General features: G+C 41.2%; 2 protein-coding genes and 1 long non-coding RNA gene across 7 annotated transcripts in view; 1 reads left to right on the top strand and 2 right to left on the bottom strand.

Annotated features, from left to right (window-relative positions):
* Window positions 1-19584, bottom strand: part of NR1H4 (nuclear receptor subfamily 1 group H member 4) — an 86836-nt gene extending 67252 nt beyond the window's left edge. The window contains exons 1-2 of one of the 3 annotated variants that reach the window (XM_054028886.1): window positions 19567-19584; window positions 1300-1362 (exon numbers count right to left, since the gene is read on the bottom strand). The gene's annotated coding sequence lies outside the window, so the exon portion shown is untranslated. Of the gene's footprint in view, window positions 1-1299; window positions 1467-2147; window positions 2166-19566 lie in introns of those variants that run through there. The other 2 variants (XM_054028896.1, XM_054028903.1) reach the window with 2 other exon arrangements.
* LOC128837660 (uncharacterized) overlaps window positions 1-27084 on the top strand; it is a 69482-nt gene that overhangs the window by 1217 nt on the left and 41181 nt on the right. The window lies entirely within an intron of this gene.
* The window catches only part of SLC17A8 (solute carrier family 17 member 8), a 44142-nt gene continuing 42306 nt past the window's right edge, over window positions 25249-27084 (bottom strand). For all 3 annotated transcript variants that reach the window (XM_054028856.1, XM_054028866.1, XM_054028873.1), the window contains one exon: window positions 25249-26971. In XM_054028856.1, coding sequence (XP_053884831.1) covers window positions 26633-26971 — 339 coding nt within the window. In that variant the 3' untranslated portion in view covers window positions 25249-26632. The remainder of the gene's footprint in view (window positions 26972-27084) is intronic.

Below are 27084 nucleotides of genomic sequence, written 5' to 3'. Positions count from 1 at the left end.
ATATTTGAGAAACATGAACAAGTTTGGAGATTTTTATTTCCAGCACATGTCACCAGGTAATTTTGAGTTGCATGGCAGGTGGTAACCAATACAACATATGACATAAAGCAATGAGAAGAACATGGGCTAGTGTGAGAACTGTGTGACACATAGATCGAAATATTGTTTTCTTATTTGTTTGAAAATTACAGTAGGAATTCAACAATTCATTTAAAATTAGATCAGTAAAGAGATGCTCTCCTGTGGCTAAACTGTAGAATATTGACTTATAGGTCTTTCTGAGGAAAAAAATAATGTAAACGTGAAGACACAAAAGTGAGCAACCTTTCAAAAGAGGTTCAATAGATGGGGCACTACAATTTGACTCAAGAGAGCTGGGTGCTAATCCTGGTCTGCTAGTACATGACTTTAATCATTTCATGTCTCCGTGCCGTTCTTTTTCCCCTAGTACTCTCTGTCTGTCTTGCCTATTTAGACTGTAAATGCTGGAGCAGGTGCTGTTTCTTACTATTTGTTTGTACACCGAGGTCCAAATGGTTGGAGCCTCTTGGTGCTAGTGTAATGCACATAATAATAAACAATAGATTCAGAGAAAGCATTTCTTACCTATTATTTTTAACATAAATATCTAGCAGAACAATTCAGGACAAACTGATGTTTTTCTAAAAGCTGTGAATGGAATTGGACAGTAGATGCTTCTACCACAACACTGTGTATCATTACTTATGATTATGTGAGAATAAGTGTCAAAGCTCTGAACTTTAAAAGAGGCTTTATTTTGAAACACTACCATCTGTACTTGAAACTTGCAAACAAAAGAGAAATACATAAAACAATAACAACTTTTTCCTAAAGAACAATATACTTTTCTCCCATTATACACATTTAAAATGCTCTCAGTTTCTAACAGGTAAAAGATGCCTACTGCTGCTATAAAGATGATCTGTATAAATTAACAAGATAGAATTGACCTATTATTAAAGTTATGCCATATTTGCCAATGTAAGATGACATACCCTAACGGTCGCTACTTTTTCATCAATTCAATGAAATTTTCTCAAAGAAAATATCTGTTGTCACACAAACTATACTGATGAGATTACATTGTCTTATAGTATTAATATATTTTTAATTCACTTAAGTAACATTTAGAGATTTTGGCGTCCAGATCATTGACTTTTCTAGCTCCTCAAGATGCATTTACATTAATTAAAGAATGTAAGTGAGAAAAAAATTGTATTCCATGACTAAATATGATCAAACAGCAAGATTAATACCCACTAAGCAATTATTACTTACTGTCCTTTTCCAGAGTCTTGAGAATGGCCGTGTGTGGAAAGCCTCTGCACTCGGTTCAAAATCCTAATAAGTTTCAAACAGAAACATTTTTGTTTTGCTTTTTTACGTTTAACAGAAGCCTGTAGTGATAACCGGCTGACTCTGGGCTTAGGCTCATCTCTTCATTGGCTCATTGCCCTAATGGACAAAGATTACTCATTAACAATGCTTTCTTTGCTAACCTATCTAAACATAGATTTCAAGTATTAAAACTTTGTAAATCCAGAAAGTCAGTCAGATCAGAACTTTTGTATGCTTACTGGACACTCTGGGAGGGGATCTTGTTCTAAACCAGCACAAACAGTGGGACAGTTGTAAAAAGGCATGTTGTGGATGTTGACCATTTCACACAGAAATAGGAATCCAAACCCAGTGGCCTTACGCAGGTGGGAAGCCCCTTGCATGTTCTCATGGAGACTGGAGTTCCAAGACAGCTCTGTGATTTTCCTTCAGTACCTCAGTTCTTTTTATATTGCTCAGGAAAGAACGAATATTTCAGAGTGTTACTGCGCTTTAAGGAGAGGTTGTTGGGGAACAGTAGTTACAGCCCTGGTCTGAGACTCAAGCAATCTGGGTTTAGTTCCCAGGTCTGCCAAAGACTTCCTTGATGACCTTAAACACGTCACTCAAATGCTTTGTGCGTCAGTTCCCCTTCTGTAAAATGGGGATAATACATCCCTGCCGTGTGATGATAAAGTCAATCTTTAAAGTCTGTGAGGAGTTCAGCTACTTTGGCCACAGTGGGGGCCATATAAGTACTTAGATAGAAGAGAAAGAAGGCAGCTGTCAGCCCTGAGAGGTGATCTCACTTTGACTTGCTTCTTCTGCCCTCCTCCTTACAGCATTTGCTCTGTCCAGTCCACTTCAGGAAGCAATGGGCAGGAATGCAGAGACTCACAGGGGAAGTTTCTTGCTGGAGAAAGGAAGAGAGCAGAGCTCATGCTTTGCTACAAAAGGGAGCTGGCCTTGAATTCAGTGACAGAACTGCCCCCACCTCTTCTCCTGGCCCCAGCTCAGCTATTTATTTAAAGGGGGGGGAGAGGGAAGTTTTTCTCCCCCTGTCTGGCAAGCTACCAGATACGGCCTGTGGCAGAGAAGGAAACAGGGGTTCCTTCCCGCCATCACTCTCCAAGTACATCTGAAGCAGTGGAAACAGCCTGCTGTGTTCTCTGCTCAGGCAGCTTCTTCTGCTCTCCCTGGTGCTGCTGGTGGCTATGGTGCCTACAAATGACATGGATAGCAACGCTCAGCAGGGGCTGAGGCTTTGGGGGAAGGGCAGGTGTCAGGGCCTTCGGGTCCCCTGAAAGTTCCCCAGACTCTAAAATAACCATTAAAAGAAAATTATTCACCCTGATCCTCATTCTTATGGAATTAGGAGTTTTGATGTCTCTCCCTGACTCTTTATGACTGTAAATAATAATAATAACCAATCAGCACCATTTGTATTTCCTAGCAAATGCACCCAACAGCAAACCATATGCAGAAGAGGTCATCATAACTTGTAGAAAGATCAATAGAGGACCAATATCATGAGGCTAATACTGAACCTTGGAGTTTGTGACTCTGCAGCCAATAAGCCCCAGGTGAGCAACAAATGAGTGACTGGAGCCAATGTGGGTCTGATAACAGTGCTATCATGCCAGCATTCACTTGTTGTGCACTAAGTATATTTTAAAACTGGTTTATATTTAGATATTCATCGCTCACTTTCTAAAATACATCTCCACTGCAGTCTTTGTGACTGGTGCCTTTACAAAATTCTGAAAGCTTCACTAAAATTACAGATTTAACAAAGCTGATACATTGCTTTTGAAGAAGATAGTTCTTCCAACAATCCTTCTCCACAAGGGATACTTACTTTCCTCCAGTGTCTTACTCAGGATAAGTAATTTGTCCCCCACTGGTCTATGGTTAGGAAGGGTTTCTTGACCTTTCCTCTGAAGAATCTGAACTGGACACTCTCAGATATGGGATATTGGATTACCTCAGAGAAGAAAAGAGGATTGTTGCATGCATGTTGTCCCCCACTCCAGCAGGAGGAGCAGCAGTGCTGCTGCAGGAAGCCACAGATATCTCAGGAGGCCAAGCTCAGAGACCCAACTTTACCTTGTGAGGCCTCATGCTTCAGTGCAAGTTTTGGAGCCCTCCAATTCCCCACTCTTGTACCCATAACCTTGCAGGATTGGGCCCAAACGTCTGGTGTCACAGAATATCTGTAATTTAGAGATAGATAGCAGCTAACTCTTTAAAAAAGTCTAGTATTTAAAAAGGCCTTCTCCACAAAGTCATGCCCTTGGAAGCTGCTTTACAGCCAATAGCAAAGGAGCTGGAATTAATGAACACATTAGGGTGACCAGATGTCCCGATTTTATAGGGACAGTCCCGATATTTGGGAATTTTTCTTATATAGGCTCCTATTATCCCCCACTCCCATCCCGATTTTTCACACTTTCTATCTGGTCACCCTAGGCCACATTCACTTACAGCTGTTTCATTACATTATTTTTCTTCTCTCTAGAATAATTAAGAGGCAAATGACAAAATTTGCTTCACCAACCAATCAATATTTATACAGCATTATTGAGGAGAACAATGCAAAGCATCTACGGGATCAAAGGAAGAGACTGTTGCCTATAGCAACAATATGTGGAATTACTAGTTCCCCGAGCCAGGTGTTCATATTTTATTGTGGCTAGATGTGCAAATGAAAAATCAAGCAGAAAAGAGAATTAGATCAAATCAAGTGAGTCATCTATAATGAGACAAGAGGCTCTTTACAAAATGTTAAGGAGGTAAATTCAAGTCCATCTATTCACCAATAGGATATCTTCATTAAAATGTATTGTGCACTAATAAAATGTACCTCACTAAACAATATTGGAAATAGATGTATAACTGAAGATAGCTTCCGTTCTAAAAGTCTTTTCAGATCATTAACAGTGAGAATACATCTCCAGGGCATCCAGGTGATGAATATTGGATCTCAAAAATTAGCTGTGATACTGAACTCCTTTCTCAAGTTTGTTTTCAACAAGAAAGGTCAAGCGAAGAAATGAGGAAGACCTTGTAAAATAAGTTCATGAAGGAGAGATGAGATTTCAAACTCTCTTTGTGATTGTAAGCCCTTGTATAAATACGACAAGTTAAGAGACAACAGTTGAGCCATGCTGAGATGTAACGTCTATGAAAAGAGTCATCTTCAAAAAGGGTTAGTCCTTTAAAGAAGTAAGTGAAACAAAACACAAAATGGGACTAACTTGGTTCTGTTCTCATATGCTTTCCCCAATACAGAACTCCCATATGTCAGTTTAAGAACCCTAGGAAAGTAAAGAATTAGTAATTTATATCTAGCTCTAACTCATTTAAATGGTTAATGCTTTGCAAATGTGCTTTAAAAAAAAAAAAAGGGTATCAGGGTGGACTCTTGGTTCCATTTAAGTCACAGGCAAAACTCCTCCCCTGGGGTCAGAATTTCATCCCAGCTCTTCATGTAGCTTATTTTATTCTGAGGTTTTTGGGATCATATATCACTGGTCCAAAGTAGATGAAGAATACAGATAGCCTGTAAAAAAGTATTCAAATATGAAGATGTGGATATATATGTATAATACTTGAAAATAAGTAACATCCAGTACTAAAAGTCAGCATGTTTAGAAAATATTGCTTCATAAAATCCGCACTCCATGAAAGGAGAGGGACAAGATTAGCTGTGACTTATGCTTTCCCATCCTCCCATCTCCTTCCACTAAACTTCTTCTACTCTCAAATAATCCCAGTCCCATTTTTGCTGATCTTCCCAGTGCAAAAGTCTGCCACGTGCTGCAGCCACCTCCCCACAGACAGGATATGTCTACATTGCAACACAAACCCAGGGTTAGTGGGACTCAATGTGCAGCCTTCTGAAAACTTCACGAATTGGTGTTTGGAGCACTAGCACAATACTCGTACAAATTACAAACCAGTCACTGCTAGAGATCAAACCTGAAGTTGGACTCTAATGACAGACTGAGGGACTCTTTCAGACTTGAATGAAATCTTCTTTGTTCAAGGAGCACGTCCACCCAATTCTGCAGTCCCCAAAGTTATGGATAGTGCAGATTTTTGGGTGCCTGTCCAAACTGAATCTTTTGAAGTTTTTCCAGGGCCCTGGATTAAACCATTGAACACAACCCAAACATACATGGGAATAATACCTTGGGTGCTGGGGTAGTACCGTTATCTGCCTCCTGCCATCTTTAAACCCCTGCATTATTATGTAATAATCTGTATTGGAGTGAGTAGATCTATTATTAAGCTCACTATGAAAATCCCTGGTTAGTGCCTTGAACTGATTTTTCTTGCGTCTCAGGATGTCAGAAATGAGGACTTGCAGCTATGCCTGCCCAGTCTGTTGGCAGCCAAGGAGCACAGCTGAGACACAGTAGGGCTGCCTGATTGACCACTCCATCTGATTGGCCGAAGACAACAGGCCTGCTTTTAAGCCCAACAGTAACAACTGTTCTCTGGCTGCTCAATAAGCGTATTTGAAGCTTTGATTTCTCCTGTGCCTGCTCTGCTCCTAGCCTTGCTCCAGCTCTGATCCTGCCCTGTTCCTGTCCTGCCCAGTCCACTCCAGCCCTGTTCGGTTCCTGACTTTGGCTACGAGCCTTGGCTTGACTTGTAGCCCTTATGCTGTCCTTCACCATTGGCTCCAACTCTGGCACTGACGTTTGTCACTGTTCCTGGCCTCTGACTCCAGCCCCAACCACTAGGCCTGACAACCTCTGCTCTGACCATTACGCCAGATTGCATGTCCCAGTTTGTGACAAGGGTCCTACTTACATTACCATTATCTACCACTTTAGTGAAGAAAGGAAAGATTTTTTTTGAATTATGGCCAAATTATCACCAACTTACAATAAATTTTATCAAGCTAAGATAGTCAAGTAATCTTCATAGATAAGACTGCTTCTGTAGAAATAAATAAAAGACCAACGTGCAAAGTATCAATCAGTTTATTCCGGCAGACATTCGTTTTCATTCTGCTCATTTTTGTTGCCCTGAATTTTGGAAGTGGAGAGAAGACTATAATAAACTCAATTTTTAAGATTTATTTACCTCATTGAATAATATTTTCATTAAGCCATACCATAAAATCTGTATAATAGTTGATAAACCTCCTATTATAAGCATTTTCTTCTCATAACTTGATCTCTTATGTTTATCCTTTCTCAGAGATGGGATATTGGATCACTGCAGATAAGAAAAGAGGATTGTTGGATGACAGGATGCATGCAACAATCCTCTTTTCTTCTCTGAGGTGATCCAATATCCCATCTCTGAGAGTGTCCAGTTCAGATTCTTCAGAGCAAAGGTCAAGAAACCCTTCCTAACCATAGACCAGTGGCGCTGGAACATTTTTAATAGTAGGGGTGCTGAAACCAGCCCCTTTACTGTTGTCCACTCTCCCCCTTCCCCCCTCTTCCCCAAGAGCTGAGGCTGAGAGCAAAGCCCCAGGCACGCGGGGCCGGCAGCGGGAGGCCAGGGGTGCTGCCCCTAGTTCCCACGCCAATGCCATAGATAGTTAATGGTTAGCCAATGCCCCGTAGCAAGTGGAAATATATTCCTTACAAGCCCCAATCTTGCAATGGAAGCAGTGCAGGAAGAACCTTGGGCCCATGTAAAATCAGTTGCAGGATTGAGGGCCTAAATTTGTATCTATTTAAGCATTTAGAACTTGAGCCAGGTCCCACTGATTTCAACTGGAGCTTTATATATAAGTAATTTTTGGGTATTTCAATATTATACTATGTCCCATTTATTTTAAGTATTGTTCTTTTAGATAGCAATTCTCTGGCATTATTGCTCAGGAAATTATTTTGTTTCTAAAAGGTTACAAGTTTACAAGCTATTGGAGGAATAATTGCTTTGAGCTAAATATGTTATCACTATATTACTGATAAACAGTTATACCAGAGTCCTCAATGTAAATATATATTTAACTCTTTCACATTTTCCCTACTGACATTTTGATGTTAGACAGCTTGGTAGTGAATGATTTCAATGAAGGTTATCCTTAGTTTATGTAAATATTTGGAGAGCTACAAATATTGTGAAATGTTGTTATTCCAGTAAATTAATTTGCTGTCCTTTTATTTAATAAATAGCTGTTTGAAACTAAATGTCAAAAGTGATCCATGAAGTATTTTACAGTAAAACCTCAGAGTTACGAACACCAGAGTTACAAACTGACTGGTCAACCACACACATGTCATCTGGAACCAGAAGCACACAATCAGGCAGCAACAGAGACACACACAAATAAAGTAAATACTGTGTTAAATGTAAACTACTAAAAAAATAAAGGGAAAGTTTAAAAAAAGATTTTACAAGGTAAGGAAACTGTTTTTGTGCTTGTTTCATTGAAATTAAGATGGTTAAAAGCAGAATTTTTTTTCTGCATAGTAAGTTTCAAAGCTGAACTAAGTCAATATTCAGTTGTAAACTTTTGAAAGAACCATAACATTTTGTACAGAGTTACAAACAACCTCCATGCCTGAGGTGTTCAGAACTCTGAGGTTCTACTGTAAATAAATCATAGGATATTTTTAGATTTTGAATCTATGGCTAAAATTTCCAAACTTAGGAGTTCATTTGAGCAAAGCACTTATGCATATGCTTAACTTTAATCATGTACTTAAGCCCCAATTATTTAAATGGGGTCTGTGTGCGAGTGCAGAAGTCTGCCAATGTGTTTGAGCATGCAAGACAAGGCAAATGGTAGCATGGTGGTAGTGAAAAATTGTAAGCCACATCCTGCAGTCCTTATTCAGGCAATGAGGACTGCAGGATGTACATACATGATCATGGAACTTGATAGAGCACTTATTGCTGGAGCTGGTGGAAAATAGGAATTCCTGTTCCCCTAGAAGTTCTGAAATGTTTTAAAAAAATAATTCCATTTTAGAATGGAATGAAAAGTAGAAATTTCAAGATCTCCCAAGTAAGGCAAAATTCCAAAAAAGTTCTTTCTGAAATAATCAAAATTGTTTGTCTCAAACATTTCAAAACACAATTCCTCCTGAGAGTCCAATCTCTGAAGCTCAGGCTTATAGGGAGCTGGGAGTCTAGAATCCCTGGGAGTCACAGCTGAGCTCAAAGCCTGGGAACCAGAGCTCACATGGCTTGCAGGCGCCCATTTTGGCTGACTCTGCCGGCTGCTGAAGAGCCGGGGAGCAAGCTGGCAGGAAATCAGGCAGATTTCCATTGATGACCTCTCAGGCAAGTTTAGAAACTGCCTGACAGGCAGGGTTCCAACAAAATGCCGCCCCTGTTCTGTGGGACGATCGGTTGAAAAGCCACATGTTTCCACAAAAGTTTTCTGTTTCAATCAATCAGCATTTCCTGGGATAAATTATTCTTGTCAGAAAATTTCAGACTAGCTCTACTAGTTGCCAGTCAGCTGCATTCTTCCTCTGGAAGTGGGATCAGTGAGAGGGAGACCATTGGGGGTTATTAGTGAGAGGAGTAGAAAGAGAAACATTTTCCTGTTGAAAATAGAGACTTTTTTTTTTTTTGCTCCAGAACATCTGAAGCAGTGTGCCCCTCAAACTTGCTAGGTGATGAGTCCACAGTAATGACCAGCCACTGTCCAAGGTGGATTGAAAAAACAATTAAAATGATGAGAGTTTAACAATTCACATTGCGAAATAGCCAGAGATTTCTGAGCTTCTAAAACTCATTCTCTCTGCTCCCGTCTGGTGCGGTAGCTGTGACTGTCATGGAATTGCTATGTAATAACCTACGAATACAGAGAGGTAATTTTATGAACACTGTATGAGACCTGGTCAGTGAGGAGAAGTTATTGTATATTGGGTGATAAGGCTTTTCTATGCGAATGTATTGATCTCACTTACTAGTGGGCTGTTGGATGAACAAACAGGAAGAAGACAATGGCCCCAGAAAAGGTCACCCCAGCACACACTTGGAAAGGCTATTGGCAAAGCTGCCAGCTTCGAGGACCTTACATTTGGTCTCCAACAATTGGCAAATCTTGTTTGGCCTATGCTAGAAACTTGCAAATCACAGGGCTATAAAACTGTTAAAAAGTGACTCGGCCTTAGGGGAAAGTGGAGTGATCAAAATCACTAAGCAGCCTTTTTTTTTTTTTTTTTTTTTTTTCCTTTCTTCTTTCTTTCCCTGAGGCTGGGAGAGAAAAAAATGGTTTGTGAGTTAAGGGAACAGACTACACCAGACAGACACTTGAGATCTCTGTAGGAAGTTTAGACCTACAGGATCCCCAGGTGGAAGATGGTTAGACTCCTGGTAAGATAGACATGTTTATAGTCTGTTTTATTGGTTTCAGACCAGTTTTTTTCTGAAATGCTTTTGTTTTAAATAAATAATACTTTGCTTTAAGGAGGCGGAATGGTCATTGCTTACCACTGCCATTGCTCCTGGGAGGAACAGACTTGCAGGTGCTGGGCATGTCAGACCTGTTGAGGTAATCATGGTTGATACACAAGGGACTGCAATCCAAGGTCTGGTCTGAGAGTGGGAGAATCCTGTGATTCCATCCTGAGCGAAGTGATTGCCTGAGACTTGAAGGGGGTCGGCACTCAAAGAGAGGAGAGATGAGAGGTGCAGTTCATCTGACAACTGTGACTGTAGCATCACTCAGGGTTGGTGGGAAACTACGCTCACTCCCAGGGCTTAATTTTTGCCAGGGCTGAGCCCCAGCACCTCTAGGCTTGGCAGTTCATAGCCCCAGCACCTCTGGGCTTGCTGTATCAGTTATGAATGTAAAACAATTTCTTGAGCCCCGGCACATCTTTCATTACAAATTAAGCACTGCCCACCCTTGCCCGGTATGACCAGGAGGCCTGGGCCTGGCTAGGGTGACCAGATGTCCCGATAAAATCGGGACCACTCCGATATTTCTGTGTCTGTCCCACATCCCGATCTTTGCTCAGATGGCAGGACTCACTTTTTTTCCTTCCCCCACTCTCCTCTGCCGGGACCCCCATGTGTCCCGATGTTTTCTTCCCCTCATCTGTTCACCCTAGGCCTGGCTGTCAAAGAAAGGGTGGGAGATTTAACTGTAAAGAGCATCATTCCACAGCCCTGAGGTTTCATTTGGTGGATATGGGTTGTGTTGGGCTTTTCCTTCTTCAAAGCACAAATGTACAGCTCCAGTTGTGCTTCCATAAACACCTAGTGGTGCTGTCTCTGTTCCTTTTCAGACTATCATCAGGGAGTGAAAGTTATTTCTGGTCCCTGTTTCAGCTGAGCGGAGTCGCCGCAGCAGCAGCAGGATTAGAACCCGAACCGCCTACTTAGGGCTCACACAGACTTCCGTTGGCGACTGCATTGGGGTGCATCTCGAATCAGCTTGCACGGAAAATGGATGCAGTGAGTCAAATGAAGACAGTCTATGAATTAGACCAGGGCTGAGAGGACACAGAACAGGGCTGGTGATGAGACAATGAGGATTCTTGCTTCACGACAGCTGGGGAACTACCACACTCAGAAAAATAAGGGGGAAAAAAAAAAAATCAGATTTTTTTTTTAAAATACCTTCATCCTAATCCTATGCACCAGCACACCTGCTGTATTGTCCTTCCATCTTCTTCAGGAGAGCTCATTAGGGTAACTGCTCCCCAGCAGCCAGTGTGGGGCATTGAACATGTGGACATTACAGCAAAGAGCTCCAAAGCTGCAGCAGTCTTCTAGAACAGACCAGCAATCACAGCTGAGAATGGAAGGGCATTTTAAAAATGCTCTATGTAATGAGTGCATGTGTACCTAAGAGGTTTATGGTGCCCCACTGACAGTGTTGACCTATAGCTCCTGCTGGGTTGAGAGAAAGGTTTGAAGGCCCTGGATAGAAAGAATGGGAGTTGGGGAGGTGAGGAGAGGTAGGGCAGAATGAACGAGGGGACTGAGAGGATTCAATTTCTTCTTTCTTTACCTTTTTCTTTCTCCCCTTAGCCTCCTTTTACAGCTTTCCTTTTAAAGAACAAATTAGTTCCCTTTAAAAAAGAGAGACATTAATTGCAATATCAAGCTTATTAAATTTAAGCTAACAAGTCCAGAAATGCAGACATTAAGTATCTCATAGTATTATTAATGAAGAACCTTCTTATCTGAAAATCTTATTGTTCAAAATTGGGTCATGGCCTAAAATATGCCTCCTTTGCATTGGCAAATCCCTCATTTAAAGTCCTGCAAAGTCCATTATTGCTCAGCCTGCCAAGCCAGCAAAGCTTGCCTCTCCAGCTGGTGGGACTGCTGAAAGGCCTACAGTGTCTTCTATATCTCCCCATGTTGCTCTGTGAGCCACTGCAGAGTGCCCTCCATCTCCAGGTCACCAAACTGTGTCTCTGGCAAAAGATCCCAGACAAGCCCCCACTTGTAACAGGGTCCACAACCTACCCCTCTTCCTGGGGTCTGCTTGCTGCCCCCAATAAGGCTCAGAGAGGCTTCAGGGTTGTGCAACACCTGTGTCTTTATTTACTTACAGTTATCCCACCCCCAGTGTCTATCTATTTACAAGCCTTTATAGGATCATTCAACCTTTTTACAGGCAGAGTCAGCCTTCAGCAAGGAGGCCTCCAGTCAGTTGGTTGACTTCTCCCTGGCTGCCCCCCAACCTTCTAGTTCCCTCCCAGCCTTTATTGCCCTTGGCTTGTCAGGCCAGCAGGTGTTGCCAATCCTCAGGCTGGCATCAGGCCTTTTCCATCAGCCCCAATCTGTTTTCCTGATTGGAGCTGACTGGGCAGGGGCTAATTAGGTGCTTTTGCACCAGCACCATGCTACAGGTCCACTATTTACATTTTTTCACAAGTTGTTTTTTTTAAATATCTGAGTGCTCAGTTTTGTGCACTTTCTTTTGAGTTGATCGTTATTGTAGATGAGTGAGTGACTGGATACAGGAATTGGTGTGGGAGTGTCCAATTAGAGTCCATCTAGGTTTACATGGAGGCAATAATATTTAAACAAAAGAAGGGTGGGGGGCTAATTTTAGCTATCACACATTGCATGTCCCTTTCACCAGGCAATATCCATTCAGTGATTATTGAGAAACATCTGTGCTCTCCACCTGTTCAGACACTGTGCTCTTTTCAGGAAAAGAAATGAGATCTCATCCCACAATCATCTGGAAAGCCAGGAGATCAAAAGTCATCATGTCTTCCTCCTCTTATGCAAACTTTGAAGTCATCTTGTTCTTTAGGTCTACAGATAGTGAATTATTCAGAAATTTATCCTTCAGTGGCAACTTCTTGAGGAGATAATGGTAGTTTCAATAAAGAGAACACCAACGGAAGAAAACATATTGACTTGTTTCTTTCTAATATCACCTCCTCTGAGCAATCTCTGTATTTTTTTGTCTTGTGTTTAGTGATCTATTGCACCTCTCATGCCATCTCCTGGGCACAGAAACTGATTATTTTAGGACAAAGGAGGTAACAAAAGGCACGTTATAAATTATTGATAAATACTGAAATTCTCCATAGAAAGATCTAGGCATAGGGGTGTTCCTGCCCAGATGGTGACTAGCCAGCTCCAAAGAACATTGGATATAGACAAACATGTTTGACATTCCTTTGTTTTGTAGAATTGCTGGACAAAAGGGGCACCTAGGTCCACATGAACTAGCTCAGGCTTTGTGCTGAGAATGCTGAGGCCCATGTGACTTAGGCAGGAGGTGGGGTCCAGTTTGAGATCTCATAAGGAAGGCTTAACAGGAGCAGACAGTGTACTGGAAGCAGGACAGAGAAACAAAGGGTCAGAAAACAGGGAGTTTCTTTCTGGTTTCAGCATCTGCTCCAGTGGTTGGTGTAAGTGGAATGCCCGTGTGTGTGGTTTTGCTCTTGTTTTTTCAATGTCTGTTCATGGTAAACAGGACCTTTGTGTAAATTTCAGGAAGAAATTAATTACCCTAGAAAACTCCCTGAACCTGTCATTAATTTCTCGAAGTGGGAAACTGACACACTGCAAAATCACAATATCTGCTAGTGGTCAGCAGAAAATTGCACCCTTTGCATTAGGCTTTTCCCAGCAACATCAACTGATGGCAAAAATGTGAAAGCAAAAGTTTTATACTGCATCAAAAGCAGAAAACACAGGAGTAGTAGCATGATTATTGGATGCAACTGAGACTGCTCTATGTTTATTAAACTAAGGAATTCCTGTGTGTATAGCAGATTGCAAGGAGAGCTTTTGTCACATGGGATATGTCTACACTCAGGGCTGGCGCAACCCATTAGGCGACCGCGGGGGTATTTCAGCAGCGGGACCTTCCGCTGCCTCTGTGAGGGGCGACATTTCAGGGCGGGACCTTCCACCGCCTAGGGCAGCAGAAAAGCTGGCGGCGCTCCTGTCTACACTGCAATTAGAGACCCGCGACTGGCCTGTGCCAGCTAACTTGGGCACTCAGAGCTTGGGCTAAGGGACTGTTTAATTGTGGTATAAATATCGGGCTCAGATTGCAGCCCAAGCTCTGGGACCCTCCCACCTTGTAGGTTCCTAGAGCCCAGGCTCCAGCCCAAGCCTGAATGTCTACAAAGCAATTAAACAGCTCCTTAGTCCGAGCCCCACAACCCCAAGTAAGCTGGCATGGGCCAACTGTGGGTTTTTAATTGCAGCATAGACGTAACCCCAGACACAAGAAAGGGGGATTCCTTTTCTCATGCCTGCACTGAAATAACCCCGTAGAGACATTAGCACATGGCTTTGTACTTCAGATAGTCTATCTACTGAATGATGTGAAGCCAACAAATATACATCCTGTCAAATAAAAGATTGATGGTGAAACAAAGATTCAGAAAACAGTTATTTGAAAACAGAATCCATCCCCTATTGAATATAGAATATTGATTTGGAATTACATGTAAACCACGTAATTGCATTCTGTTTTCTACACATCAGATTCATTTAGCAGGGGGTTAAAGAAAAGACTAACTAGTTCTTAGCACTTTCAGTTGAATCAAGGAAAGAAGATAACTCAAATTCAGAAAAGCCTGACTAGAGTGTTGATTAATTAGATACTTAAGTAATGTAACTTTGATCTGTGCTGAACCTTAATACCACTAATACACTACCATGCACTCGGAAGATACATATAAATTGTTTAAAACACAACACCTTGATCATTTTAGGAAAGTGCCAAAGAGCTACCCACCTCTGCTGTAAAGATTATCTAAAATGAAATTTATGGAACATATGTTTCTATTTCATTAAAATCTAGAATTAGTTTATACAACCAATAGTTGCCTGAAGAAAATAGTAGTTTAGAAACACCGGAGTCTGTAAATAAGTATTAGGAACTGAAAAACATTTATTGCAATAGTAAATTTTACTGGCTCAGCCTCTTTGCAACAGAAATTTATATTTTTTTATAGTTGTAGTATAAAAGCTCTTTAAACTCTTTAAATGAGTACTGTTCATACTTATTGTATCAGTTTAATAATTGACTAGCTGTTGCTTAATCTGTCTCTAGTACTTAGGCCTTTAAAAGTCAACAGATAACGTGAAATAAATAAAACCTTTGTCACTCACTGCTACATCAGGTTTTACGTAACTGTCCTAAAAATGAGTTGCAACAGAAACCTTTGAACAGCATGCCAGTAAAATGTACTGTATTCCAAAGAAGCTGATAACGTCTTGTTTGGAATTCTGTCAATTTATTCCAGGAATTTAACAGTAATTAACCCAACACTTTAAGCCTCTTGGCTGTTTTATATGTTTATGATGTAAATAATACCACTCTTCAGTTCTTCAAGTGACAAAACTTGATGATGTGGTGGGTCAGCTCTATTTCTGGTTTTCATTTTGAAAGGGGGATGGAGTGTGTTCCCAAGTCTTCTCTGCTGAGATTACCAGTAAAAGTCCACACTGGAGGAACAATGGTTTTAAATGGGTGCCTGTCAAAAAGGCACTAAAAGAAATTTGGTTGCTTAGCCAACCAAACAGCCATCTACATTGGTTCACACAACTGATCTTAGGTTACTTCAAGCCAGCAATGGAGTTGTGATAAGCTCTACACTTCCTTACCAATCCCCAGATCCATCTAGTCGCCTTCCTGATGTAACAAATTGACTGCATTTAGCAATATTCATCATGGCCAAGATTTTCAGCAGTGACTAGTGACTTGGGGTGCCTCAATTTTGGGGGTTTCAACTTGAAACATCTTAAAAGAGCTGCCTTTTCAGAGGGTGGGTGCTCAGCACTCTCTGACAATCAGGTCTCTCTGAGTTGCCTTAAGTTGAGAACCCAAAATCACTAATCACTTTAGAAAATCTTGTCCATAAACATATTCCTTAGGCACCTATTTATTCATCAGCGATAGTCTAGGTGCCTTGCAAAAATACAGGTGGGCATTTAGTCAGTCATCATAAGTCCTAAAAGTTATTGATCATGGCAGGTCTCATGTTGACAGTCTGGTTTTATTAACGGTCATATAAAAATAAAGTTATATGTTGTGATAAAAAAGTGTCAGTTCTTTAGATTATTTTGCTGACAGAAGTGTCCTTGATTATATGAGCAGGTCCTTAAGCATTTGGCCCTTTCAGCTCAGATGAAACTATTCAACATTCTAAACCCCAGATAGTTTCAGTTGGTTCATTGGCCTTTTTTCCATAGTGTTGTATATTGAATTATAAATACATCATGTACTAAATTCCAGACCAATTTTCACTTAATCATGGAAACCCTGTATATAGAATTGCAGACATACAAGAATTTTGTAAATGGCCAAATCACCAGAAACTTTATATAAATCATTAAATATTTTCCATCCCTACCCCCTCCTACATAAACTCTGAAGAACAGAGGGAGAAAATAATTTCTAGCAATATTTTTGTTCCCAAAATTGAGTTCCACGGTTTATTCAGCACTATCCAAACATATTGAACAGCACATTGATCTGCTCCAAGGAGCTTGTAGTCTATAGTGCAGATGGTCAAAACCAAATCAAACATGTATAGCAGAACTGCTGTCAGCACTAGCTGGGTATGTTGTGTTGTAAGAATCTGTACACTTTTTTTTTTTTAAACTCAGTGGGTTAAAAAATACCCATAATTATACACTAACAAAATGTAGTCTATTGACTGTTCCAGATATTTCATACACGAATGAAAGCCATTTGCAAACAATTCAGCTGAGCTGACAGTTCGTATGCCAGATTGTATCATGTTGGAAAATTAAAATGCCGCATTATAAGTTCTTGGGAGAAAGTATGTTCAAAATTGGCTCTTTAACTACACTGTTTCAAAGGAAACTTTGTACTGATAAACTAGTCAATCAAATATTACTGCATTTCTAACAGTAACATGTGAAGCTATTTCTTTAGTTATGTAATCTAGCAGATACAGAGGCTTTAAAAACACCATATGCTAAATAACATAAACACTCCAGAGAACATGTTGTGAAAAATGTTGTGATTAATAAAACCCAGAATGAATTTCTTGCCCTGTCTAAGCATCATTATCAGATAAAAGTTAAGAAATAATTAGTTTCAGTATGTCAGTAATTCTAGACCGCTTTAAAAAGGAAAAGGTTAGCTGGAATTTCTACTACTTAACCCTGGTCTATACTATAGGGTTAGGTCGAATTTAACCACATTAGGTCAATTTTAAAATGAATGCATCCACACAACCAACCCTGTTCCGTCGACTTAAAGGGCTCTTAAAATCGACTTCTGTACTCCTTCCCGGTGGGGGAGTAGTGGTAAAATCGACCTTGCTGGGTCGAATTTGGGGTAGCGTGGACGCAAATCGACGGTATTGGCCTCTGGGAGCTATCAGAGTGCTCCATTGTGACTGCTCTGGACAGCACTTTGAACTCCACTGCACTAGCCAGGTACACAGGAAAAGCCCTGGGAACTTTTGAATTTCATTTCTTGTTTGGTCAGCGTGGCAAACTCAGCAGCACTGGTGACCATGCATTCCCCCCAGAATCATAGAACGTAGAATGTTTCTACGCTCCATCATCTCTGTCCCTGAGATTATTGCAGATTAGAAGGCAAAAAAACCACACTCGCGATGACATGTCTTCCAAGCTCATGCAGGCCTCCTGCACTGATAGGGCACAGCTTAATGCATGGAAGCATTCAGTGGCAGAGGCCAGGAAAGAATTAAGTGAGCGCAAAGAACAGAGGCAGAACATGATGCTGAGGCTAATGGGGGAGCAAACGGACATGATGAAGCGTCTGTTGCAGCTGCAGGAAAGCCAACAAGAGCATAGACCCCCACTGCATAACCGCCTACCCTCCTCCCCATGTTCCATAGCCTCCTCACCCAGATACCCAAGAACGCGGGGAGGAGGCTCCGGGCACCCAGCCACTCCACTCCAGAGGATGTCCCAAGCAACAGAAGGCTGTCATTCAAATAGTTTGATTTTTAGTGTGGCTACAATAAGCAATGTGGCCTTGTCCTTCCCTCCTCCCCCACCCCATCCGGGCTACCTTGTCTGTTATCTCATTTTTTTTAATTAATAAAGACAGCATGCATGGTTTCAAAACAATAGTTACTTTATTTCGAAGGGGGGAGGGTGGTTGTCTTACAAGAAATTAGAATCAACAAAGGGGATGGGTTTGCATCAAGGAGAAACACACACAACTGCCACACCGAAGCCTGGCAAGTCATGAAACTGGTTTTCAAAGCCTCTCTGATACATAGCGCAACTTGCTATGCTCTTCTAATCACCCTAGTATCTGGCAGCTCAAAATCGGATGCCAGGCGATTTGCCTCAACCTCCCACCCCACCATAAGTGTCTCCCCCTTATTCTCACAGATATTATGGAGCACACAGCAAGCAGCAATAACAATGGGAATGTTGGTTGCACTGAGGTCTGATCTAGTCAGCAAACAGCGCCAATGAGCTTTTAAATGTCCAAAGGCACATTCTACCACCATTCTGCACTTGCTCAGCCTATAGTTGAACTGCTCCTTACTACTGTCCAGGCTGCCTGTGTATGGTTTCATGAGCCATGGGAGCAAGGGGTAGACTGGGGTAGGTGCGACTGCACGGTGTTTCCAGCTGGGAGAGCAGCCTGAGGCAGAAGCCTCCAGCTCGCATGATATTCCAGGCAGGATTGAATCTCCGTGAGACGAAACTTAAAGAAGAGAATGACCTGGAGTCTCTGGCTCCCATTTGATGCTCTAAGAGGAGGATAGCCATGTCTGTCCAGGAGCCCCTGTTCGACCTCACCGAGGTCTGCCAGGAGCACCCAGGAGACATATGACAGCTATCAGTCCTACTGCACTGTCTGCCGCAAAGGCAAGGAGCTGCTGCTGTGTAGCAATACAGTATCTGCATCTGCCAGCAGCATCCTGCAGATGTACGGTCACGGTGAGCTGAGCGGGCTCCATGCTTGCCTTGGTATGGTGTCTGCACGGGTAACCCAGCAGAGAAACGATTGTCTGCTGTAGCTTTCACTGAGGGAGGGAGGGGGGCCTGACAACATGTACCCAAAACCACCCATGACAATGTCAGGCATTGAGGGCTTAACCCAGAATTCCAATGGGCAGCAGAGACTGCAGGAACTGTGGGATAGTTACCCACAGTGCACTGTTCTGTAAGTCGATGATAGCCATGGTAGTGAGGACACACTCCACTGACTTAATGCACTTAGTATGGACATACACAATCGACTGTATAAAATCGGTTTCTAAAAATCAACTTCTATAAAATCGACCTAATTTCATAGTGTAAACATACCCTTAGTCATAGAATGCCCTCATGGTTTTAGATAGCCACGGCATACTTTGTGTGGTAATGCTATCTTTGGGAGAGGTTTACATTTTTCCATTTTTGTTTTCCAAGCTACTGTTAGCTGTTACATTTAGAAATGCAACCAAAGTGGGACTCCAGGTTCAAACTCTCCTGAATTTTGGGAGTGTACAGAATACCTAAACTAGCTCCATTTTATGGATTTTAGATCGAAAATCTGGAAAAGATTAATCTCAGTTTTCCAGGATTTGGAAGTAGAAATTTGGCTATTCCCTGCCCCCAACTCTGTCCAGCCCCTTACCCCTCTCCTTTATTCTTGCTCTCTCCCTCCCCTCCCTTCCAACCTCAAGAAGAACCTTATCTTCCTGCAAGGACCTCTGAAAGCAACAATAAAATTAATTGCAACCTCAGGTCCATTGTTTAACTGTTTGAAAGAAAACTGGAAAGAAATACAGACCAATGAATCTGTTTTGCCAATATTCCCTGTTACAACTTGTTTTTAAACTGATAACTAACCTCCGAGCATCTCTGTAACCAGTTGACAGTAAGATCAGAGTAAAGCCTGGTCTACAGTAAAAAGTTAGGTCAATCCAGCTACGTCGCTGAGGGGTCAGAAAAATCCATGCCCCTGAGTAACATAGATAAGCCAGCCTAACCCCGAGGGTAGACAGCTAAGAATTCATGCATGCAGACCAGCATCTGAGTTGAAGGACACACTCTGCATGTCCCTTAATTAGTTTTACCTTGCTAATTTCAATTCAAGTTATGTTATGTTTATGGAACCAGTATGAGACCCCTCCAGGCAGCTCATTTAACATCTGGTTGTTCTTGCTATTTTTTTTTACCAAAATTCGGTGTATCTCATTGGACAAGGAGGTTATTTCCATGGGTTCCATTCCTACTTAGCTGATGTTTCCATTCTTTCTATCTTTAACCCATGGTTTTCCTCTCAGTGCGAGTGAAATCTCATTTAAACTCCCACTTTTAGTTGTTTCCAAGCAGAAGAAGAGGGAATATTTGATTGCATTAAACTTCTACCACATAATAGCTAGAAAACATCAGTTGCATAGGGAAGCAATATCAGCTACACCAAAAATAACCAGTTTAGTAAAGAAATGATCAATGAATTGTTAAACAGGGCTAACCCTCTCTTTCCCTCATCACCCCCGTTATTCGTTAAGCTGTGCATGGATGAGATAATGGATAATTATCCTTCCTAATTTTCACTATGGAGAGATGATAGCCATCCATAGTTAAGTTTAAGAATCGTTTTCCATTATAACCCAATTTAGGTTCCCATTTCTTCTTCTAAAATCTTCAACAACAAAATCATTTCCTGTTCAAATTCTGCATGTGTGGCTGACAGTCACTACTTTGCCAAATGCGAAGACATTGAGATAGGGGACAAAAAAAAAAAAAATGCTGGAAAATGAGGGTTCATCAAAAATAAAAATTTTCACTGGAAAAAGTTGTTTGATTCAAATTTTCAATGGGAAGTTTTGAAGTCAAATGAATGTTTTCATGTCATTTCGCTTTGAATTGAAATTTTCATTTCTTTTTAGTTTTCAAAAATTGAAACAAAGCTAATTTAGAATCAAAATGAAAAATTCAGTTGGACTCAAAATGAAAATTTTAACTTGAATCAAAACTAAAAGTAAATTGTTACAGTTTGTTTCAAAATTTCCCTTCATAAAAATCTTTTTTTATTCAGGGAAACATAAATGGGTTTTACAACCAGCTTGTGTTTTGATCGCATCTTGAAAATTCTTTTTATGGTTGTTTGTTTCCTCACATTTTAGCTCAAAACCAACTTGTACTAGAAGCTTCCCAGGAGTTTATTCAAAAAGCCTCATTATGTCTAACCAGCAGCTAGGAGCGAGCCTCCTGGCCCAGGTGGATACGTTCGTCCTAGCAGGGCTTGAGCTAGTGTGCTAAAAATAGCAGTGTGGATGTTTCAGCTCAGGATCTCAAGGCCACCCAACCCCCTGGATCAGAGCTCACATAGCTAGCTCAAGTCTCCAATGGAACAGCAAAATTCACAGAACCAGTTTTGAGATGAGGAAAGGCACATCTGACAAGATATTTACTAGAAATCAGGTATGGTTCATTTGGCAGATAGTTATGTTTAGTTTCTTAGATTGTGCCAGCAGTCCCTTCATGAGTACCTGAGCCAAAGTAGCTTCCCTAGAGAAATGAAGTCCTTGTTAGTAGCACAGTGGAGGAAGAGTCTCCTGCAGGCATTTCTTGGTGCTGAGACTGAAATAAGGTCCTGGAAATAAACATCCAACATTAGAAGTTTTGTCTCTTTGTTTAATTTGGCAGCATACAGGTAGATAGAAGGAAAATTTCTCATTTCCTGCCCAGGTGCTGAGCTTGTTGCAGAAAGTATGTACCAGCCTAAGCCCCTAGCAGGCATGAAATACTGCTAGCTGCCACAATAACTAAATGATTTTAACCATGTGGCATGTGATCTGTGTTGAGATCCAATCATCTTAGTAACTAATTACACAAATTTATTTATAAGTTATAGTGTGGACAGAGACTAAAGGTCAGCCTGCCTTTTCTACTGATAAGCAATTGGATCGCAAACCCACCTGAAGTGATGATCTTATTGCCAAGATTCAGTGAATAGGTATATGGTTTCTACAGCTAATTAAATCTATTAATTATAAGCTAAAATTCACTGGGCTAGGCAATGATGTTTCACATTTGTACTCTGCCTCAGCTGGGCATGATTTAATGTTTGCTGTACTAAAGGGAACAAAAACCAGCTGAATCACTTCAGAACAAGTATGTATAAAAAACCCTGAATGCAGTGAGTTTGCAATAAAATATACATTCACAGGACATATAGTGTCAGGTTTTTATTTTGTGAACATGGCTGCCTAAACTCGCTGTTCTAAGAAAATTGATTTCATAAAAGGCAGTTCTAGGGTCATGAACCACATGGCTAATTCAAGATATTTGCATCTAGTGACTGAGTCGGCTGTTTCTCATCATGAGGAGCTTCTGAATAATTGTGCTCAGATCCAACTCAAGATATCTATAGCCAATACGACAGAACCATGTCTTGTAGAAACAAATGCATAGTCCTCTCATCAATGGTATTAAGAGAGCAATGGACTATGACCTGTGAGTTAGAGCCATGGCTCTCTTAGCTACTGGGGATCTGATGGGGCTGTTGCTGGAGTTGGTTGTAAGTGCACCAAAGGCTGACTTCTATTAAAGAAGAAATTATTAGAAGAAACGCTCTTTACACTGACACTCTCTGCAATTATTTCTCTGTCCTGAGTCTTGTGATAAGACAGTTGAAAAGGTTGTGTCAAAATAGCTCTGGAGTCCTCAAGACTGCCTGATCCCAGTGAGTTTGGCTTTAGGCTTGGGCATACAATAATACAGAAACTCACTGGCTGTGCTGGTCAATGATCTCCTCGTAGTGATAGATAGAGATCAGATGTCCATGGCAGTGCTCTTACTGGCAAAAACGTTTTAATGCTTGGGATTTCTTTCACTCCCTTTCCACTACTATCTGATGGTATTGCTCAAGGCAGAAACTTCAGCAGATGCTAAAAGTTATTTGCCTTCTTGGGAAATTTTGCCTTTCAGCTGCAATATATGATTTTGATATGATTAAACTACTGAGTATGGGGACTTACATGAAGTGCCACCATTCTGAGCTTGTAAGGATTATCATGCCGTCCCCTGCCCCCTTCAACATGTGCACAACATTAAACCAAGTTAGCAATAATATAGTGGTTAGTTTGGGTTTTATACCAGAGAAGTTTGATTCAAGCGAACCTTCAGGTATAAACACTGTTCCCTGCCCTGTATCTGTCTCCGCCTTTCTCTCGCTGCCCCACCTCCCCACCCACACCCCTATCATTGAATGGTCTTTAAGGAGCTCAGTTCTATTCTTTTTGGCTAACGAGCCTTATTTGAGGAACAGAGGAGTGGCCATAACACATTAGATCATTGAGCCTTATATTCTGCCTGTGATAACCATTAGAACTTCCAGAGGAAGGTGAAAAGACTCAGTTGCACCTAACAGCTAAACCTGAAAGGATCTGACCCACTATGTTTGAGGTGCTGACAAAGGCTCAGCTCCCACTGAAGTCATCTTGAATGGATCTTCCATGGAGTCAGTGCAATCTATTTCACAGTTAGGACGGAGCTCCTAGCAAATGTGTAATAGTGTACAAGGAGAAGGAAATCCCTCATAAGGACTTCTAGAATGATCAGTCTTTAGCAATAAAAATAATAATTATTATCATTAGAGATGGTCCTGAGCTGTGAAGTTCAGATACGTTGGTTCCCAACTGAGGTGTTTGTGTCTCTCTTTATTAATAATAATTTGCACTTAATGTATGTGACCTGTAGATAAGGATTACCCTTAGCATGCAGAAGTGTAACTATTACTGTTCATAAAGTAGTTCATCCCAGTGATTTTCAAACCGTGGAATGCTGGCTGGCTGTCTTCCTTGTTCCTCCCTACCAAGTTACATTAAAAAGACAGATGCATATATAGAACTCTTCCATGTAAACATTTGCTATAGCTGCCAGAGACATATTGTGTGATTGTAAATGGAAGGGGAGGTTGTCTGTGCAGTTGTGAATATGAAGGGAGATAATGCTCTCTCTCTCTCTCTCTCTCTCTAAGAGAGATATGGTGGACACAAAAGAATAATTTGAGAATGGTTGATGCAACCCTTTTTGTAATCTAATCACAATATTTGACTCTACCTCCTGTGACACTAAATCCCAAAAGGTTGACTATACACCATAAGAAAAAGCCTTTTTTTGTAGCTATTCCAAATTTAATCAAATAAGTAGCCAACTAACCCTTTTAGAATTTAGCTGAAGGACCAGGAGCGGTGCCAGGGTTTTTGGCGCCCTAGGCGGGGGTCCTTCCGTGTTCCCGGTCGTCATCGGCAATTCTGCGGCGGGGGGAGGGGGGCCTTCTGCGCTCCTGGTCTTCGGGGCACTTCGGTGGTGGGTCCCGGAGCGAGTGAAGGACCCGCCGCAGAATTGCCGCTGAAGACCCGGAGCGTGGAAGGACCCCCCCACCACCACTGAATTGCCGCCAAGGGCAGCAAAATGCCGCCCCCCCAAATCCTGGTGCCGTAGGCAACCGCCTAGGTCGCCTAAATGGAAGCACTGGCCCTGGAAAGGACTCTAAAAGAGCAAAAAGTGTTCTGTTCCAATAGAACAGGAATTACTTTTGGCATTTTTAAATGTATAGGATTTTTTGAGAAGGGTTTTGTATGATTTGGATAATAAAATTATTACAAAATCCATATATGACCATTGCTTTTTAATGGACCGTATTGTGTAAAAGGAGGCCTATATTTTTCCTGTAGCAGTAAAGATACTGGATCACATTCTCTGCATTTATTTACATCAGCAGAGAATTTGGTCCATTCTGTTTGGTTTTATCTATACATTCTAGGCTGGATTTTGCTGTACATGAAAGCGATTGTAGCGGACTTTCTTGTCTCTCTTGTTTAATTATGCGTGTGGAAGATAAGCCATCTATGGATTAAAATGGTTATGTCTCAGGATGCATCTACACTGCAGCTGGAAGGTGTAATTTCAGCTTGCTGAGACATAGGCTGACCGGATGTGTGAAAAATCAGGACAGAGGGTGGAGGGCAATAACCGCCTATAAAAGACAAAGCCCTGAATGTTGGAACCGTCCCTATGAAATCAGGACACCTGATCACTCTACTGAGACATACCTGCACTATCTCTGATCCAGCTAGTGCACTAGAAATAGAAGTGCAGCTGCAGCAGCATGAGTGACAGGGTGGGCTAGCCAATCTGAGACCCTTGGGTAGCCATCCTGTCCTGCTTCTACCACTACACTGTTATTTTTAGCCTGGATATGTCTACTGTAGCTGAAATGCAGACCTCCCACCTTCAGCGTACGCATACCTTAAGGATAGTTCCACCTATGCACTCAATTGCACTTCAGTAACACAGCCAGATTAGTGTCTATAACATGTTTTAAATTTCTAATCTTATCACGCACTTTACATTGGCTATAAATGATGCATCATAACCCCACATAACAAGATTGAGATATGACATAAAACATCACAAAGTAAACAGGGTCATTTTACTTGATTTTACTGAGACATTTATCATAACGTAAAACAAACAGTTTACTGAAATTCTTCATTAAGAAAATATTATTGCCACAATGAACTTTTGAGTGCAGCTAAAGGTTTAAGATGATATAGCACACTCCATTGTAATCTTGGTAGCTTCCAAAGATGGTAGAAAAAATCTAAAGCCATTTTATGATATCTAACATATACTGATGGCAGAGAGACAGTAAAATTAGAATATCTGAGAATCAGGTCATTTCTTTAAATAGAAACCCTTTTCCCCCCAAAAATATACTGTACCTCATTCACAGCAATGGAGAGACTGCAGCAATATGTAAAAGGAAAGAGTTATAGGCCCAAAACTATAGACTTTACTCACATAAGTGATCTCATTCACGTAAACAAGGGCTGCTAGGCTGAGGCCTATAATTTTACCCAAATTTTATCCTAGAAAAATATATTTAAAGCGCTTTACAATAATGAACTGAGTGAAAATCTTATCTTTATGAGACTATGGTGAATGGGAAGATGATTTTTGTTTCAAAATTACTTTTTCATGCCAACACAAAATCGGGGGCGGGGGAGGTTGAGGGAAATAATCTCTACAGTAGCCATTATATTGCTTTATCCAACCTGGGTGCATCATGTATAAAGAAAAAAGTTTCTCTCCTTGAATGAAAGCATTGTTGGAATAATAGTTTCAGCAAGCTTGGTTACACATTCCCCTCCTGCTGTTCGGTGACCATATTTTAATTTAATAATTTTAAATTTCCTTCACTCTCATCTCTCAGCAGGAACCTAAAACTTGACCTAACTTTTGTACTGGTGATCCCCCTTTCACACAGCAAGCCTCTGAGTGTGACCCCCCCTTATAAATGTAAAAAATGTGTTAATTTAACACTATTATAAATGCTGAAGGCAAAGTGGGGCTTGGGGGGGGGAGGGAGGCTGACAGCTCGCAACCCCCATGTAATAACCTCGCAACCACCTGAGAGGTCATGACCTCCAGTTTGAGAACCCCTGTCCTACATGCACAACCATGGCCAGGCTTGTGTGTCTATGGGCTTCCTAGTAAACACACATTGTGGTAGGGGGAATGTCATTAAATTACCATGAATCCCACAACCTATTATGACCTTTTCCTTACTTGAAGGGCCCTGCTCTCACAATCAGAGCCAAGCAGACAGACCCACTACACCAATGTGGAACTCTGCTAAAGTCAATAGGGCTGTATAGGGAGCCCTCAGTCCACCCTGCACAGATCTGATTGAAAGTCAGACTTAGGTTTGCCAGTTATATTTCTATTAGCTCTTTTTCTGTGCTACAAGGAGAGAATTACTACATCTTACATCTAGCCATTTGGCAGGATTTTCCATGAATGAATAAGCAAGTACAAATGGATACTATCTGACTAGGAGGCAGTTGGGCAGGAGGGGATGGGGGCACTTGCCACACGAATCACACATTTTCAGATATTATGACCTATCTTGAAAATTTCCATTTTCATAATGGTAGGAAGTCTGTTCTTCTATGTCCTGCGTTACTCCCTTTTGCTTTCTCCATGCCTTTTTCCGCACATCATTGTTTTGACTGGTAGCACCATACGTTTTCTTTGGACTAACAAAAGTATCACTGTTCAGTTCCGTTTCTTCAGCCAGTTCATCTTGGTCGATTATGCCACATTTCTCTTCGCTGAGGCTTTCAGGGTCAGCCCATTCTTGCTTCTCACCAGAAGCAAAGATAGCATAGAATATCACTCCACTGTAGTGCACGAGAGCTGCTATCAGAAAGACATTTTGCCACTCTTCTCGGGTCTGAAAGAATGATATAGGACTCATTAGGTTTGCAGTAAATGGAAATACTAACAGCTGGATTAGACTAGGAGTTAGCACACATTGTACATTGATTGACTGTCTGATTCCTAATT

The sequence above is a fragment of the Malaclemys terrapin genome, chromosome 1 (genome assembly GCF_027887155.1).
Source record: "Malaclemys terrapin pileata isolate rMalTer1 chromosome 1, rMalTer1.hap1, whole genome shotgun sequence".
In the NCBI taxonomy this organism is placed as follows: Eukaryota; Metazoa; Chordata; order Testudines; family Emydidae; genus Malaclemys; species Malaclemys terrapin.
The sequence above is the reverse complement of the archived record's forward strand: the minus strand, read 5'-3'. Positions and strand labels throughout refer to the sequence as shown.